Here is a 15,542-nt window from a genome sequence, read left to right on the forward strand (position 1 = left end):
CCCAAGCTCTGCAGATAGAAAGCTTTTTCATCCGGCCGGTGCCAGAACTCTGCTTCCATGCCGCGTGGGTCTTCACATTTCACTGCAGGGACTCCGCGGGGTGCAGTTACTGGGTGTAACCTCAGCCCCTGCTGGGAGGGTTGCATAATACCTGGTACCTTTCTCTACCTGAAAAATTCAGACTCCTGAATCATCTGCCTTCCAGGGTTTGGGTGAGGAATTCCAGAGCTGCCATAACTAATTTATTAAGGCCCAGGTGTGATGCTAAGAGCTTGACACAGAGGACTCCCTGAATTTCCTGAATGCCTACAACCACCCCAGCTGCAGATCCTCACTGCAGATGAAACACCTCAGCTGGGCAGAAAGTGAGTTGCCTGAGGCTGCACAGATAAAGGTGGCAGTCTGCCCGTGAACCAGGAGAGCAGCGCCGGGAATGAACTGAACACAGACAGTGACCTCCATGCCAAGAGCTTTACCTGTGTTCCTTATTGCAAAGCTTCAGAACCACTCCAAGTAGGCTTTGTTGCTCCCATTTGACAGTAAAGGAAACCGAGGCTCAGAGAGGTTGAGTCACTTGCCCAAGGTCACAGAGCAGGTAACTGGTGGAGCTGGGATTTGAACCTGGGCTTGTTTGACCCCAGAATCTCTGCTCCTACCACTATTCCTTCCTTTATTCTTTCCTTCCTCCCTCCCTCCCTTCCATCCTCCCTCCCGTCCTCCCTCCCTCCCTCCCTTTCTTCCTTCCCTCAATTCATTCAAAAAGTCTTATTGAGCAAATTTCCCCAGAGAACATACAATTTGGAAGGAATTAGAGGCCGTGTGCTGTGGTGGCCACATGTTGCAGATGCTTGGAGACAGGCCCGGTTTTACATGCTCCATCTGGTTGTCAGAGCGCGTGTCCCGGCATTCTGCTTGGAAAGCAGGTCCCTGTAATTGAGGTTGCAGCTGTGGGCCAGAGGAGGTCAGAGGGCAGGGCGAGCAAGAGCTCTGCCTGAGTGGGGGAGGGGAGGGAGACCTCGGTGAACATCCTCAGAGTTTCCCCTCGGCCTGGGCTTTTGAATGTCCCACCTGCACGCCTGAGGCTCACCAGCCAGCTCAGGTAAGACACTTCCATGGACACTGCCCTTTCTTCCCCTTGAACCTGCCCACACTCTGCCCCAAGGCAGGAGGACAGATTTCTTATGGTCACTCTGAGGGCTAGTGTGAGGCTCCCCCTCCTCTGCCCTCTCCCAGTCCTCTTGGTGTCACAGGCCCTCCTTCCCCGCGCCAGAGGCCTCTGTGGGCCCACCTGGGCTCTGGTTAGCACTGCTCAGGGGATGCTCGTTTGGGGGTTGGGGTCCGGTAGGGCATTTGGGTATGGGGGCTGGAAGCTCTCTGGGGCTGAGTGGGAGAGCTGGGGTAACCGCTGGTTTCGTCCAATGCACACAAGAAGTCAGTGGGTCTCTGAGGAAGTGAACCAGCGAGGGAGGCACCTCTAGGTAGAAACTCAGGTTTCACTCAACAGCAGAGCCCAAGTTCAGTTTTGATCCTGGGGACGTGGAAGGTGACGGGCTGGGGAAAGTGCGGATGGAAGGACTGTCCACCTGGGGGGCCTCAGGGAGGAGATGGCAGTCGGAAGCCCAGGGAACCTCCGAGGTGGTGGGATAAAACTGTAGGGGTGCTGGGATGGGACAAGCTGGGCTGCCTTGTTGATGGAGAAGGCAGCCCACGTGATGCTCGATCTATCCGAGGAGCTTCCTGAGCAGCCCAGCTGCCAGCTCCCAGGCTCCCACCCGAGTCGATCTGTTTAAGATGCCGATTTAAAACAAACAGCATCGAGAAATAATACCCTTAAGGTTAAATGTGCTTTAATAATTCCTATACAATAACAAAGCAATCTTGCCTACTGAATTTCTGAGGTTTAAAAAAGTGCAAATACGGGGATGTTGGGTAGGGGCGGGGTGCACATGGATGGATGTACAGGTATCCCCCGTATAACACGGCACTTCTACAATGGTTTGAGAATTGGGGAAACCCCCATACAACACGGTACCTCTGTAACACGGTTTCGCTCTAACACAATATGATTGTAGAAGGTACCCAAGAATTGCTGGTAGAAGAAGAAACTATGAAGCAGTTTTGGGGGAAATGCCATCAGGAATGTGCCAAGATAACTTAGGGGATGACAGCACTGATGAGAACGAAGAAGTGAAACAGTTTATTCTAAAAAGGGTAAAGAAAGGCCTAGACTTAGCCAGAGTTAGTCATATTTCTTAAAGGAAGATCCTTGCACTAAAGGGAGCACAAAGTTTAAGAGAAAACTTCACAAGTGCTTAGCACCGTATAACGAAATTTATAAAGATCTCTCGGCTAAAAGCAAGCATCTAAAATATCAGATTTTTTGCAAAAAGTAGAGCACAGAAATAAAGATAATGCTGAGGAAAGTTCAGAGGATGAGGATATTTTGTCAAAATGAAAATGCATTCAGTTAATGGAGCTTGGTAGTGATGATGAAGAAAACATTCCTTAATTCATATTAATATGTAATACTTTTGATGAAAATTGCTTTAATAAAAATATTTCTCTTAATTATAAAAACATAATAGTTTTTTTAAAAAATGTTTGGAACCTAACCCCCCTTTTTGTACTAGGTCTTTGTTTCGTATAACACGGATTCGCCTAACACGGCCTTCTTTAGGAACCCAACCACCCTGTTATATGGGGGTTACCTGTATTTGTCAAACTTGTGGACCTACGCCGCAGACCTGAGTATTTCACCGTAAGTTAACTAAACCTTGATTTAAAATATATGTTAAACACAAAAAGCAGCAGCAGAAGAACTAGTGATAGTGCTCTCGAAGGGTGGGCGTAACCAGTGCCGGCACTTGGGGAAAGGGTACCAATTCCTTTGTGAGTCCACACGTGGGAAGTCCTACAGCCAATCAGAACCTTGTTTTCAAAGAGTAATGTTTAGTGACCCGGGCAGAAACCCACTGGTTCACGGACCAAGGAGCCATGCCTGGGGCCCCTAGCTCCCGCTGCTCAGACACAAACCCCCACACCGCGCCGTGCGCGCCCCCTTGTGGGGACAGAGCACCGTCCACGAGGACCACGCCTGGCAGCAGAGCCGGGGCTCCGGGCACGGGGCAGGTCTCCTAATCAGGGAGCTGGAGGGGACACACACGGGGTTCTCCACCCTTGAGCTGAGCTTTCCCTTTGTCACAAGTGCAGCGTGGATATGTAGTATGTAAAGTGCATTAACCTCCAGTGTAAGCTGATGCTTGCATACAGGGACAGCCACACCGTGTAACCCGCACTCAGATCAAGACATGCCCCACCTCCCAGGCTGCCCCGTGTTCCTCCAGGCTTGACCCCCTGCCTAGTAACCAGGACTTTGACCGCTACTGCCAGAGATTGGTTTTCTTGTCCTAGGACTTCATATAAATGGAATCCTATATTGTAGTATGTATTATTTTGGGTCTGACTTGTCTGCGAGATTTACACTGGAGCATGTACCCAAAGTTCTCTTTTTTCATTGGGTCCTTTGCGTGAATTGATCTGTTGGTGGACATTTGGGCTGTTTAGTTTTTTGTCTAGTACGAGCTGGGGATATTTTATACCTGTCCTTTGATGACATCGATACTCATTTCTAGGGTATTTATCTAGAAGAGGAATTGCTGAGACATATGGTGGCTGAGACATGTGTTCAGTTTTAGTGGAAAATGACAAATGGTTTGCCCCGCCTCCACCCCCCCAGCAGGGGCTGAGACTTCTGATGACGGTCTGAGATGGTGGCAGGTGGAGGGTACAGTTAGGGAGAAAGACATTCTGGCTAAGAAGGATGTCATGGAGCTCCATGCCAACCACGGAAACGTGCCCCTCAGATCTCCTGCCACGAGCTGGAACCAGCCTCGAGACTACCCTCCTCACCGCGGCTCCCAGCCAGTGACCAGGACACACACCCAACAGACAACTGTGGCTAAGAACCCGGTTATCCTGGTGCACAGCTCTCGGAACGGAGCTACAGCTGAGACTCGCTCCTTGACCCCCCTTTCCCTCTCTCCCTTGCAGAAGTGAGACTTGCAACAGCGTCTCCCTTTGAAGAAGAGGCTGAAACTCTTCCTCCTCTAAGGACAAACTTGGCCTGGGGTTAACCTTCTGGCTCTGTCTCCATGGAAGCCAGAGAAAAGCGGACTGTGGGGTGTTCATTCAGGCTGCTGGTGACCAGCTGGACCTCTGCTAGATAAGCCACGTGCGGACTGGAGGGAACTCAACACCGTGGAGGACATCACAGCACAGGCTCCCTGAGGGGCCCTGGGGACAGACTGTGAGTTGTTTAAGTAATAATGGCTCCTAGGGGGCTTCAAAGCCAAAGTGTCCCTCACAACGACCACTGTGGGTCTCCCTCATCACCCTTGAGCAGTCGCTGGGTGGGTGGGTGGGTGCCTAGTGCAAGAGTGTGGCCCCCGGACTGGTGTGAGGACTCCTCTCCTGCGGAAGACAAGAGCCTGACGGGGCTGTCACTCTGCCGAGCATCCTGTCCTATGCCAGGGGTGGTCTGCCACGGCCTTGTGAGTGCTGATGTCCTGGCGGACCCGAGCTGCAGGGAGACCCTGCTCTTCCTCACCGCAGCCCTGTCCCACCCACTCCCAGGCTTCGCGCCCACTCAGATGGAAATGTGACCTTCGCCCAGCAGTCACGGCGAAATCCAATCAGCCGGCCTCACTTCCCAGTCCTGGACGCCGTCCCACTGCCACACCATCTTGGTTGACATTTGGGACTAAAGGGCACCTCCCAGCCCCACCTCCTACCGTCCAATAAAAAAACTGGACCAAGATGTTCATAAGCATTTAATGTGCCCCTTTACTGGGCTACAGGCGCATTTTCATGGCGATGGGAGCTGACCAACCACCCGCCCAAACCACCCCACGACTGAGTGCCTGCAGTTTCCAGCAGCCTGGGCACCAGCCTGGAAGGCTGGGTAGGGCACAGCTGACCACTCAGCCAGAGGTTCCTTGGGGCTCTTCCTTCCTTCCTTCTCCCCCCCCCCCCAAGGACCTTCTCCAGGGGTATGGATGCTCAGGACGGGAGAAGGGGACAGGGGCGGGGCCGTCCCCTCATAACAGCACAGAGGAGTGCTGCGGACCCCACACCCCAGATGCCGTAAAAAGACACAGAGGCCCAGGCCTGGGGCAGGCCTGCTCAGTATATAAACGAACAATCCCCAGAAGCCACCCTGGGCGGGGTGGGGGGTGTTAGCGGGCCCAGGGACCCTGAGCTGGAGGAGCCCCCCTCCCGAGGCCTGGCCCCGGCACGCTCGCTACGTGCTGCACACCAGCACGTCTGCAAAGGGTCCCAGGAAGAGCTTGTTGAAGATGCAGCGGACCCACACCAGGTAGGTGGTGAAGGGCTTGATGTTCTCGGTGAAGGTGTGGTTCTGCAGGGCAAGGATGTAAGGCACGTAGGTGTTCTCCCCCTGCTCCTGCAGCCACACCTCGTACTTCACCTCCCTCACCTTCAGGTACCTGAGGTTCCACGGGATCTGCCAGGAGACGGTGAGGTGGGCCTCGGGGGCGCCCCGCCCCGATGCCTGGCACCGCGCCTCCCGCACCTTGCCCGGGTAGAGGCCGACCGTCCACTTCTGCTTCCGCGGCCCCGGCCGGCCCTTCACCACGCGCCGGATGGTCTGGATGAGGGATGGGATGTCCACCTTGGTGTCCTGGTAGATTCGGAACAGCCACTCGGGGTTCCGGCAGCAGAGATGTCGCGGGACCTCCTGGCTCTGCCGGATACGGGCCTGCTCAGCCTGGTCTAGGTGGGCGATGCCCCCCTGGTCCCAGGGCCACTCAGGGTGCGTGACCGTGTTCTCTGGCACCATGTTCCGCCAGGCGACATAGCGAAGGTCCATGCCAGGCAGCGTGGCCAGCGTCTTATAAGGGGTGTAGTGGTCAGGATTGACGGCGTAGGGGAAGAGCTCCACCACGGTGGCCCCACGCGGCAGGAAGAGGGCCGTGACCAGCTGGGCCCCGTGCATGCTGACCAGCATGGAGGCGTTGCTGACCAGCCCCACGACATCGGCGAAGGCGTGGTCCTCCAGGGACACCGTCACTGTCTTCATCTGGAACTCCTGGGCCAGCGCCAGCAGCAGCTCTGCCTCATTCAGGATGAGTCTGTTCTGGGTGCGGCTGAAGACCAGAATGTACTCTTCTCCCAGCGGGCCCCCGGCGTGGCTCACGTTCAGCTTGTCCGTCATGAACCGTGCGAACTGCCGGATCTCGTTGCCGGAGACGAGGATGTTGGCCTTCGGGCCCTGGGGCTGGACGAAGCCGTACTGGTACCAGGTGGTGACCTTGGAGAGGCCCACGAACGCGTGGGAGAAGCACAGCAGCCGGCCCAGGGTCTTCAGCTGCGCCCGCAGGAGAGGCGGCTTGGGGCTGAGCAGCCGGTAGAGGTCGAAGTGCGCGCCCTCGCCCCAGCCCTCCATGAAGAAGAGCCGGGCGTCGCGGGCCAGGCCGGGGAACTGGCGCAGGGTGTAGAAGAGCGGCAGCAGGTCGTCGTGGAAGACGTGCATGAGGTTGTCCGGGTTGAAGCGGTTGGCGATGAGGGCCACGTCGGGCACGAACACGGGCCTGGGCAGGAAGCGCAGGGCGGCGGCCGGCAGCTCCACGAAGTTGAAGTACTGGGTGTTGTGGTCCTCCACGGTGGACAGGTCGAGCAGGGCCGGCTGGAAGCGGCGGGAGCCCAGGTTGGGCAGCATGACGGACGCGTTGCCGTGGAAGAAGAGGAACTCCTCGGCCTCGCTGGAGTAGCAGAGCCGCTTGAAGCGGCAGAGGCGGTCGGTGTGCGTGCGCCCGGTGCACACCATGTGCGTGCCGCCCTCCATCAGACTCTGCAGCGCCGCCGGGTAGTCGGCCCTCGCGGCCGGGGCCGCCTCGGGGGCCTCTGTGCCCAGGCCCAGCTCCTCCTCCAGGCGGGCCGCGTGCTCGCGCAGACGCACGTGCTTCCACAGCACGGCCGCCAGCACGGACACCAGCAGCGCGTTGACCACGGCCGAGAGCTGCATGCTGACGCCACCGCGGGGCCCTAGTGTGACGACAACGGCCGCTGGGAAGCGCCACAGGCCATCCCTGCGGGCACGCGGCGCACCGGCTGGCAAGGCCTGCAGGAGAGAAGGAAAGGGAACGGGTGTAGGCACAGTCTGCCCGCGACTGTCGCTGCGCTCGGCTCTGGGTCCCGGCTACAGCAGGGGGCGCGTGCGCCCTTCGGCACAGCGGATGAGAACGCTGTTCAGAAGCACTTGCTCCCTGAAGCCCACTGCTTCCGCGGGACGGTACGCATGTCCAGACCTTGGCTTTGGGCTTGGCCATATCACTTGCTTTGGCCAAAAAAGAAACAATAAATAATCAAATCACTATTACAGTTGACAGAATTCTGGAGAGTAGGAGGCATAATATTCAGAAAAGATAAAAAAAGTAAAGCTCTCCTGGGGGAGGGGGGTGAGAGGCAGATTGTGCGGCACAAGCTTCTGCACGTTTTGCTCTGATCACACACAAGAACGGCCTCCAACAGAAAGTAAAGCTAAAACCAACATGCCCAGGGCCCACCAAAAAGCAAGACCCCCAGGAAAATGAGGAGAGAAGACGAAAGACCCACCTCCAACCTGAGGGGGTATCTCAGCCCCAGGCACTCACCTCTCCATGTGCCCCTGCAGTGAAGGCAGGCTGGCAGCAAGTGGGGATGTGGGGAGGGGACCCCAGGCAAGAAGGCAGCCAGGGGGTCCCCTTGGGCCTGGGGGTCTGTGTGCAGTACCAGGCCACTGAGCTCAGGCCTTGGGGTAAAGTTTATGGGAATGAGGCAACATGGGGGTCAGGGGCCAATGGGCACCTAGGCAGGAACCAGACTCAGAGACTGGGGATTGGAGAGGACTGTTTGTCACTGGATGCCGAGCCCTCTGCCTATGCCCCGAGGTCTGCGGGCCTGCAGGCAGCATGAACATGGGGAGCTTCCCTGGGCCCTTTAGGCTCTCAGGTACCCTCTAAGGCGGGGGGATGTGGAAAAAAAGCAGGTTTGCTGGGGATGACAGAACACTTGCTGGAAGCGGTGTGGTGTCCAAGCACAGGGCCCTGAGCTCAGAGCGCCCAGGTTTCTAACCTGACCACTTTGGGCCAGGCAGCTGGCACCGATGTCTGGTGAGCACAGAGGCACCCCCACCTGGCCCCCGCTCCCCAGTGGGAGAGCCCTGAGGCGTGTTCACACCGGCTCCCAGAGTTCCCTAAAGGACCAAGCAGCTGCCCACAGTGGTGGCAGGCCTGATGCACACCCTGTCCCTGCCCCTGTCTCCCTTCTCTACTCCCCCGTCGATGTTTATTGGGGACCAGTGCAAACAATCTCCTTGCACTTGAACCCTTGCCTCAGGATCTGCTTCTGGGGCAACATTAATTATACAGATGCTACAGGATTTCACCACCGTGGGGACAGATGGACAGCCACCCTGGGGGAAGTCACCCAAGTGATGTAGGAGAAAGCCAGCAAGCACGGGGACAGACATGGTCATTACAGAGGGACCCACATCCCCCTCTGGGTCCCCACCACCCGGCTGCTCTGCATAAACCAGTAGAACTCAAAAGATCAAGCAAAATCCTCAGAAAGGTTTTCAAAAGAGGACAGATGGAGGCAAAGAATATATTATGAGACCCCTAGTTCTGAGGAGGATCCAAGAGGCTGTTCCCCATCATCACATGAGATGTTCCTGGATGACAAACATAATTCCCTGGGAGAAAAACCCAAAATGGTGAACAAACGGGCCAAGCTGCTTAGTGGGCAACAGCCCCAGCTACGCCCCCTTTCTCCGGGCCAATTTTCACTGTCTTGGGTCTACTAATGCCTGGGCTGCGTGACCTGGAGACCCAACACCCAGGTTGCGGCTCAGAGTAATTGAATAAGGGTCTAGCAGGAAAGTGGCCTATGGTACCTGCTTGTTATCAGTCTGCTTGGGCTGCCATGGCAAAGTCCCACAGCCTGGGGGGCTTAGCAGAAATTTATTTTCTCAGAGTGCTGGAGGCTGGAAGTCCAAGGTCAAGGTGTCAGCAGGTTTGGTGTCTCTGGAGGCCTCTGACCTCGGCTTGTTCACTGTGTGTGCAGAGAGGGACCCAGGTCTCTGGTCTCCCTTCCCTCTCATAAGGACCAGCATCCACGCTGGCTCAGGAAAAGGGGGGGCTGGCCCCTGGGCAAAGGGTGATGGATGCTACTGCCCTCTCACTGTGCTGGGCGCCTGCTTCGCGCCAGGCCTTGTCCTCAGCCCTTTTCCTGCCCCTTGTCATCGAAGCCTCACAAAAGCCCTCCTTGCAGGCACTGGTACCATCTCCACTTTCTGTGACTACGAAAAGGAGGCTGAGTGGAATTCTGGGCCTTGCTTTAGGTCTTACAGCTCAAGCAGGGGTAGCAGGATTTAAGTCTGGGTCTCATTCCAGGAGGCCTGTTCTCCAGCACTACGCTCATCTGCCACCAGACTTGGAGGGACAATTAGTGACAGAGAAGCGAGGCAGATCTCAGAGCAAAGAGTTTTTACCACTTGAGGGCAGAGCAGGTGTGGACGGCTCTGAGGACGCAGACCCACGGGCCTCAGCCGTAACTTAGCAACCCCAGGCCTGCTCCGTGTAATGACGCCCCACCGCCAGGCACAGAGCTGCCCATGGTGGCAGGAGGTGCAGGGCCACTCTCTCCCCCAAGGAACCTCTGGGTACACCTGCTGTGACTGTTATTATCCCACCTGCCCTGGTGCTGTGTGGGAGGGTTAGGGCGTCCATTTAGAATGACAAAACGCCACTTTTTAGAGCTAAAGAAGCCCTTAGAAACGATCTGCTCCAACTCAACTTTAGAAAAGAGGTCTAGAGGCGGTGTGAGCCCGCATAGGCAGCCAGGATTAGAACAGCAGTATGCTGCCTCAGCCCGGGCTCCTCCTCCCATCCGGGCTCCTGGGTGGCCTTCGTCCCCTCCCAAAAGCAGACAGCAGGCCCATAAAGAAGAAGACAGCTCTGAGATCCTTCTCAGCCCCTAAACAAGCCCCCTTCTTCTCATAGCCAGGCTCTCCAGGTCTCACTGCATTGCCCCCCCCCCCCCAAACCTGTGGGTCCTTGCTTCAGCCACCTCTTCCTGACACTACATCTCCCAGACTCATATGGTGGACAGCCTCCTCCAGCCTCACAGGACCTCAGACAGGGACAGGAAACACACAATCAGGTTGCTGGGTCCTGCCTCTGCTCTAAGTGGTATGAGAACAACCCCGGCCCCAACGGTGTGGTGCCGGTGCCGGCTGCCCCCCGGGTCACCATTGTGCTTTAACAGCTGCACAGACCGGGAGGCGGAGAGTTAAATGGCACCGGTTCTGGAGCTGAGACGCCAGGAAGTGAGCGCTTGTCCTGTCGCTTAGCAGCAGCAGGACTCTCAACCATCATCCCTTCTTCTTCTTCTGACATACAGAGAGCTGTACAAAATTAACATCTACAACTTGATGACTTTGGAGATACCTACACACTGTGAAACCACTGCCATGATCTATATACCATAAACCTATCCATCCCTTCCCAAAGGTTCCTCCTGCCCTCTTAGTATTACTAGAACATTTTTGTGATAAAACACTTACCACATAAGATCTAACCTCCGAGCAAATTTCAGGTCTATAACAGTAAATACATATAGTTAACTACAGGCACTAGGCTGTACAGTAGAGCTCCAGAGTGTCGTCTTCTGTGTTCCTGAACCTTTGTACCCTTTGACGGATGCCTTCCCGTTTCCCTTCCTTCAGGCCCGACAGCCACCATTTCGTGCTCTGCTTCTATAATAGTCTGACTATTTTATTTTAGATCCATCATCTAAGTGGCATCACGTAGTATTTGTTCTTCTGTGTCTGCGTGGGCCAGTTCTTGATCCCTGCCAGCCTCCATTTCCTGGTCTGAAAAACAGACACGACTGTACCTACCTCTCAGGGTGACTGTGAATTCAAAGAGATGATCCAAGCACAGCACACTGCCTGACAGTTACTTTCATACTATTATTCTTAGTCCTAATAATGATATAACAACTCCCATTCACTGGCTCTCCCTCTCCACCAGGCACACTATTAAGTCCTTTACGTGAATTATCTCCTTGATCCATTTCACATTTGAGGAAGTAGGCTCAGAGTCGTTAAGTGAATGGCCCAGTGTCACACAGCTATTAAATGGTGGGGCTGGGATTCAAGCCCAACTCTGGCTCCAAAGCCTATGATGACATTTGTGGGTCCCCCTTTCACCTTCATCATTTCATCCCAGCGAAAATGCTTCTCGGATGATGAGCAGGTCCCGGAGGGGAGTATCTACTGACAACCAAATGCAGAGTGATGAGGATCCTTGGGGAATGAAGCACTTGGTAATTTAATTTTCCCGTTAGCTCAATACATTCACTAGAAGCCTTTGTTTCTTGCTATATATTTTCTAAAGCAAAGCTGGGAGCAAGGGCTTGCCAACCAGCGGCCAGTCTGAAAAAAGCTGCAGCTGCTTTGATAGCCCACCACATCAAGACCACCAGGATGCCCACATGGTTAGGGTGTGTGGGAGCCCAGCCACCAGCACCCCACCATCCTCTTTGCTAAGAATCTCCACTCTCCATTTTTCCTCACCCTCTGGGGGCCCAAGCCTCAAGAACTGATGGGCTGGCCATCCCTGGGGAAGAGGGATGTCCTTTCTTGGCTGTGCCTCCGGCAGGGGCTCAGATTCCCCATCTGTGATGTGAAAGATGAACTGGAGAAGCTCCAAGAGCAATGAGAGCCAGAGAAGGCAGCTAGTCCCAGCACAGAGACAGACCTGGCTCCAATGTCACCTCTAACATCTTCTGTCAATGGCAAGCAACCACAGGTGCTAACATTTGCCGAACAGTCATGGTGGACCAGACTCCATGCTGAAGACGGGTCCGGATTATTTAATTTAATTGCCACAGCCACTCGGTGATGGTGGTACTTTTGTTTTCGTTTTGCAGGGGAAGAAACAGGCTCAGAGAGGCTAAGTGACTTGCTTAAGGGGCACACAGCTGATAAAGGAGAGTCAGGATTTGAATGCCCGGCACGTGCAACAGCACACATTTAGTGAAGGAAGGCTGTTCTATCTGTGCTCTTGGCCACTAAGTCCAGTAACCCTACCAGGCCGGGCCTCCCCTCCCCCACGAGTAGGCTTGGGGGGTTGGTTGGCATAAAATTAAAAACCCTGGGCGCCCACCACCAAGTGGAGGGTTTTGGCGTGAGGACCTCAGACCTTGACAGAGGATTTCCATCAGTGACTCGGAGACAGGACCCTACCCACGGGGTCCAGAATCCACCGGGTCCCTCCCAGGCACTGTCAAGCAGGCGTGACAGGCTCTTATCAGCAGACACACAGTAGGTGCTCTGTTAAGCCCCAAATAGCCCAGGGATCGGCTGCAGGCCTGTCCAGGTACTGCCTTCAAAGAGAGCTCGGGAGGCCGAGGCCCTCTTCGCACACCTCACCTGGCTCCCGGGCACCCGCGTCCCATGCGCACCGTTACCTCCCAGGCAAAGGGATTGGGGACCCGCTGCCAGTGCCTGCCCCGAGCTAAGGGCTTCGGCGTGCGCGCCCGGGCCCGCCGCACCAGGACCCTGCGGGTCCACCCCCGTGACCCCTGCCCACCTCCCGCGCCTCCTTCAGCCCGCATCCCACGTCACTCCTCCGTTCTGCAAACTTCCCTCGGCTCCCCTTCACCCAAAGGCCCGGCAGCCCAGTCGTCCACTCCCCGGCGAGGTCCAGGGGCCCATTACACAACTCCAAACCCAGCCGGGTCGCGGAGCCCCCGCCAGCCCCGAGCGCGCGCCTCTCACCCGCAGCCGGGGCTCCGCGGAGCTGAAGCCACCTCCGCCTACGCGTCCAGGAGTGCTTTCTGCGACGACAGCTTTGGCTGAATCCGCCGCTGCAACACCGCCCGGGTGCCTGCTCCGATCCGGGGAGGCCCAGGCACGGAGCACAGGCAGCTCCGCGCCGTCCGGTCTGCCACCGCCGGGCTCGCGGGCGCCAGCCACGCGCCTGCCCGGCCAGCGAGCCCGGCGCAGAAGTCCGTGCGTGTGCGCAGGGTCCCGGCTACAGCCCTCTAGCCCTCGGCCATAACCACGCCCCCTTTACCCACGGAATCCTGGGGATTGTAGTTTAAATAGGAGACCAAACCACCTGCCCATTCCGCGGGATCCTGGGAGTTGTAGTTTGCTTCGGGAGAGGCTGTTTCACTTAGTGTTAAGTTTATACAGTTACGGGAGTTCTGATAATAAATTAAAAATTAAGCCAACAATCAGATGCTATTTATAAAAATCAAATTAAGTAATACGTTCACGCCCTTTAAAACATGTAGTATGACAGGTTACTTAACTACAAAAGCACCATTCTCTTGTGCCTGCCTCCAATCTTCGCACCCTCAGCCTAACCCATCCTGACCGTCCAGCTCCTCGGGGGCAACCAATCCCAACACTCACAACTGCTGCATCGGGCATTAACTGCCAACGCTTGAAATATACATATGCCCTATTTCTTGATTAATGAATTTTAAGCCTCTTGACTTTTTGCTAGGATAGATTTCAATTTCACTCTTTTATCTTTTATATTTATCGGTTTTAGAGAGAGTGGGGAAGGGAAACATGGATTTGTTGTTCCACTTAGTTGTGCATTCATTGGTTGATTCTTGTATGTGCCCTGACCAGTGATTGAACACACAACCTTGGCTTATCCAGACAAAGCTTTAATCAACTGAGCTACCTGGGCAGGCCCTATTTTGTTGTTAGTTTTAAAAAGCTCCTGTGTTGAGTATATATATATGGTCCTCTACAAGAAAGCCAATGATAGGTGGTCAGCTGATGAAAACAGGCACCAAAACAGCTCAAGAGAGCAGCCCATCACTGGAGGTGGGTGGGGATTGTGTTCTGGTCAAAGCAGAATCTTCTGGTTAGGATCCCAAAGGACATGACCTGTGAGTCCCTAGGACCCAGTTTGCAGACAATGATAATGTTTTGTTTTATGAGTCCATCGTGTTTTAAAGACTATTCTGGCACTGGAATATTAGGTAGTGCTTTACTTGTTGGCAGAAGCTTTAATATACTGGAAGGAGCAAGTACTTTCCTTTTTAGTAAATATCCAAGGTGGGCTGGGTAGCTGGCTTTTTGAGGTCTTGCCAATACTTTCAGTAAATCAATAATATGTATGGAGCACCATGCTGGGTTTGGCGTTCCTTAAGGCTGAGTCCTTCTCTCTTTCCCTGGGGTCACATTCCCTTTCTATTTCTCCATGTGAGTGACTCCCTGATCCATACATCTAGCCACAAATTCCAAATCCATATTCGAGGTCAAATTGCTTGGAGCGTAGTACCACCTGGTTGGCCTGCCGGCCTCTTTTTCTTTTTTTTTCAAAAAGATTTTATTTATTTATTTTTAGAGAGAGGGGAAGGGAGGGAGAAAGAGAAGAAGAGAAACATCAATGTGTGGTTGCTTCTTGTATGCCTCCATCTGGGGATCTGGCCCACAACCCAGGCCTGTGCCCTGACTGGGAATCAAACCTGTGACCATTTGGTTCTCAGTCCGGTGCTCAAGCCACTGAGCCACACCAACCAGGGCTCCTGCCAGCATCTTCAAATCTATATGACAAACATGATGATGGTAATGCTGGGGATGGTCTCAAAATATATCTGCAGATTATTTTACTCTCCTTCCTTTAAAAGGTGGAGTCGAAGTCCCTTTCCTTTGAGTAACTCAGTGGCAAAACTTAATGACTCACTTCTAATAAATAGAATATGTCAGAAGGGATGTGCTATGACTTCTGAAACTAGGTCATAAAAATGATACAGCTGCTCTCTCTCCCAGTGTGTGTGTGTGTGTGTGTGTGTGTGTGTGTGTGTGTGTCTGTGTGTGTGCTTTTGGAACTTAGCCGCCATGCTGTGAGGCAGCTCAGGCCTCTCTTCACATGGACCTCTCTGTGAGGCCTCTTGAATGTCTTCGTCACCAGGTGGTTTACTTCCTCCCAGAGCAAGTGATCCGAGAGACGGAGGCAGAGGCACACCATTGTGACCTAGCTTCAGAAGCCTCAGAAGCCTCCCACACTGTCTCTTGTGCGGTATTCTAGCGGTCACATAGGTCAGCACTGGCTCAGTGGGGGAGGGGACCATGCAAGACTGTGAACACCAAGAGGCAAGGATTGTTGAAGACCTTCTTGGCTACCGCAATGATAGCAAGAGACGCCATCTGTTCAGTGTCTATTACGCGCTTGGCATTAAATGGAAACGATCTCATTGAATCCTCATTGCAACCTTACCTAGTAGATCATTTTTGTTACTAGTTTACACAGGAGAAAACAGGCTGAGAGTCATTAAAAATCTTGCCCAAAGCCATGTAGTTAGCAGGTGGAGGTGCGAGGGGCAACTGCTCAATGTGACTCCACCCCAGCCTCTCCTTTCTCTCCCAGGGGCTGAAGCCTCCACCCCTTTTCACCCCTCTGGCCCCCTCTCCCTCACTGCTGCCAAATTCTATAAATGCCTTCAGCATTTCT

General features: G+C 54.4%; 1 protein-coding gene across 1 annotated transcript; it reads right to left on the reverse strand.

Moving 5' to 3' along the window:
- Positions 1 to 5,234: 5,234 nt before the first annotated feature.
- Positions 5,235 to 13,109, reverse strand: POMGNT2 (protein O-linked mannose N-acetylglucosaminyltransferase 2 (beta 1,4-)). The gene is made up of 2 exons (XM_090284589.1): positions 12,842 to 13,109; positions 5,235 to 7,138 (listed from the first exon to the last, which is right to left on the reverse strand). Exon 2 carries the CDS (start codon positions 7,040 to 7,042, stop codon positions 5,300 to 5,302), a length of 1,743 nt encoding a protein of 580 aa, XP_090140715.1. The 5' UTR covers positions 7,043 to 7,138; positions 12,842 to 13,109; the 3' UTR covers positions 5,235 to 5,299.
- Between the last annotated feature and the right edge of the window lie 2,433 nt (positions 13,110 to 15,542).

The sequence above is a fragment of the Furipterus horrens genome, unplaced genomic scaffold (assembly GCF_987537825.1).
Source record: "Furipterus horrens unplaced genomic scaffold, mFurHor1.1.pri manual_scaffold_7, whole genome shotgun sequence".
In the NCBI taxonomy this organism is placed as follows: Eukaryota; Metazoa; Chordata; class Mammalia; order Chiroptera; family Furipteridae; genus Furipterus; species Furipterus horrens.

Excerpts from the sequence above, each read along its gene's own strand:
- POMGNT2 (XM_090284589.1), bottom strand. The coding sequence starts at position 7,042 with ATGCAGCTCTCGGCCGTGGTCAACGCGCTGCTGGTGTCCGTGCTGGCG.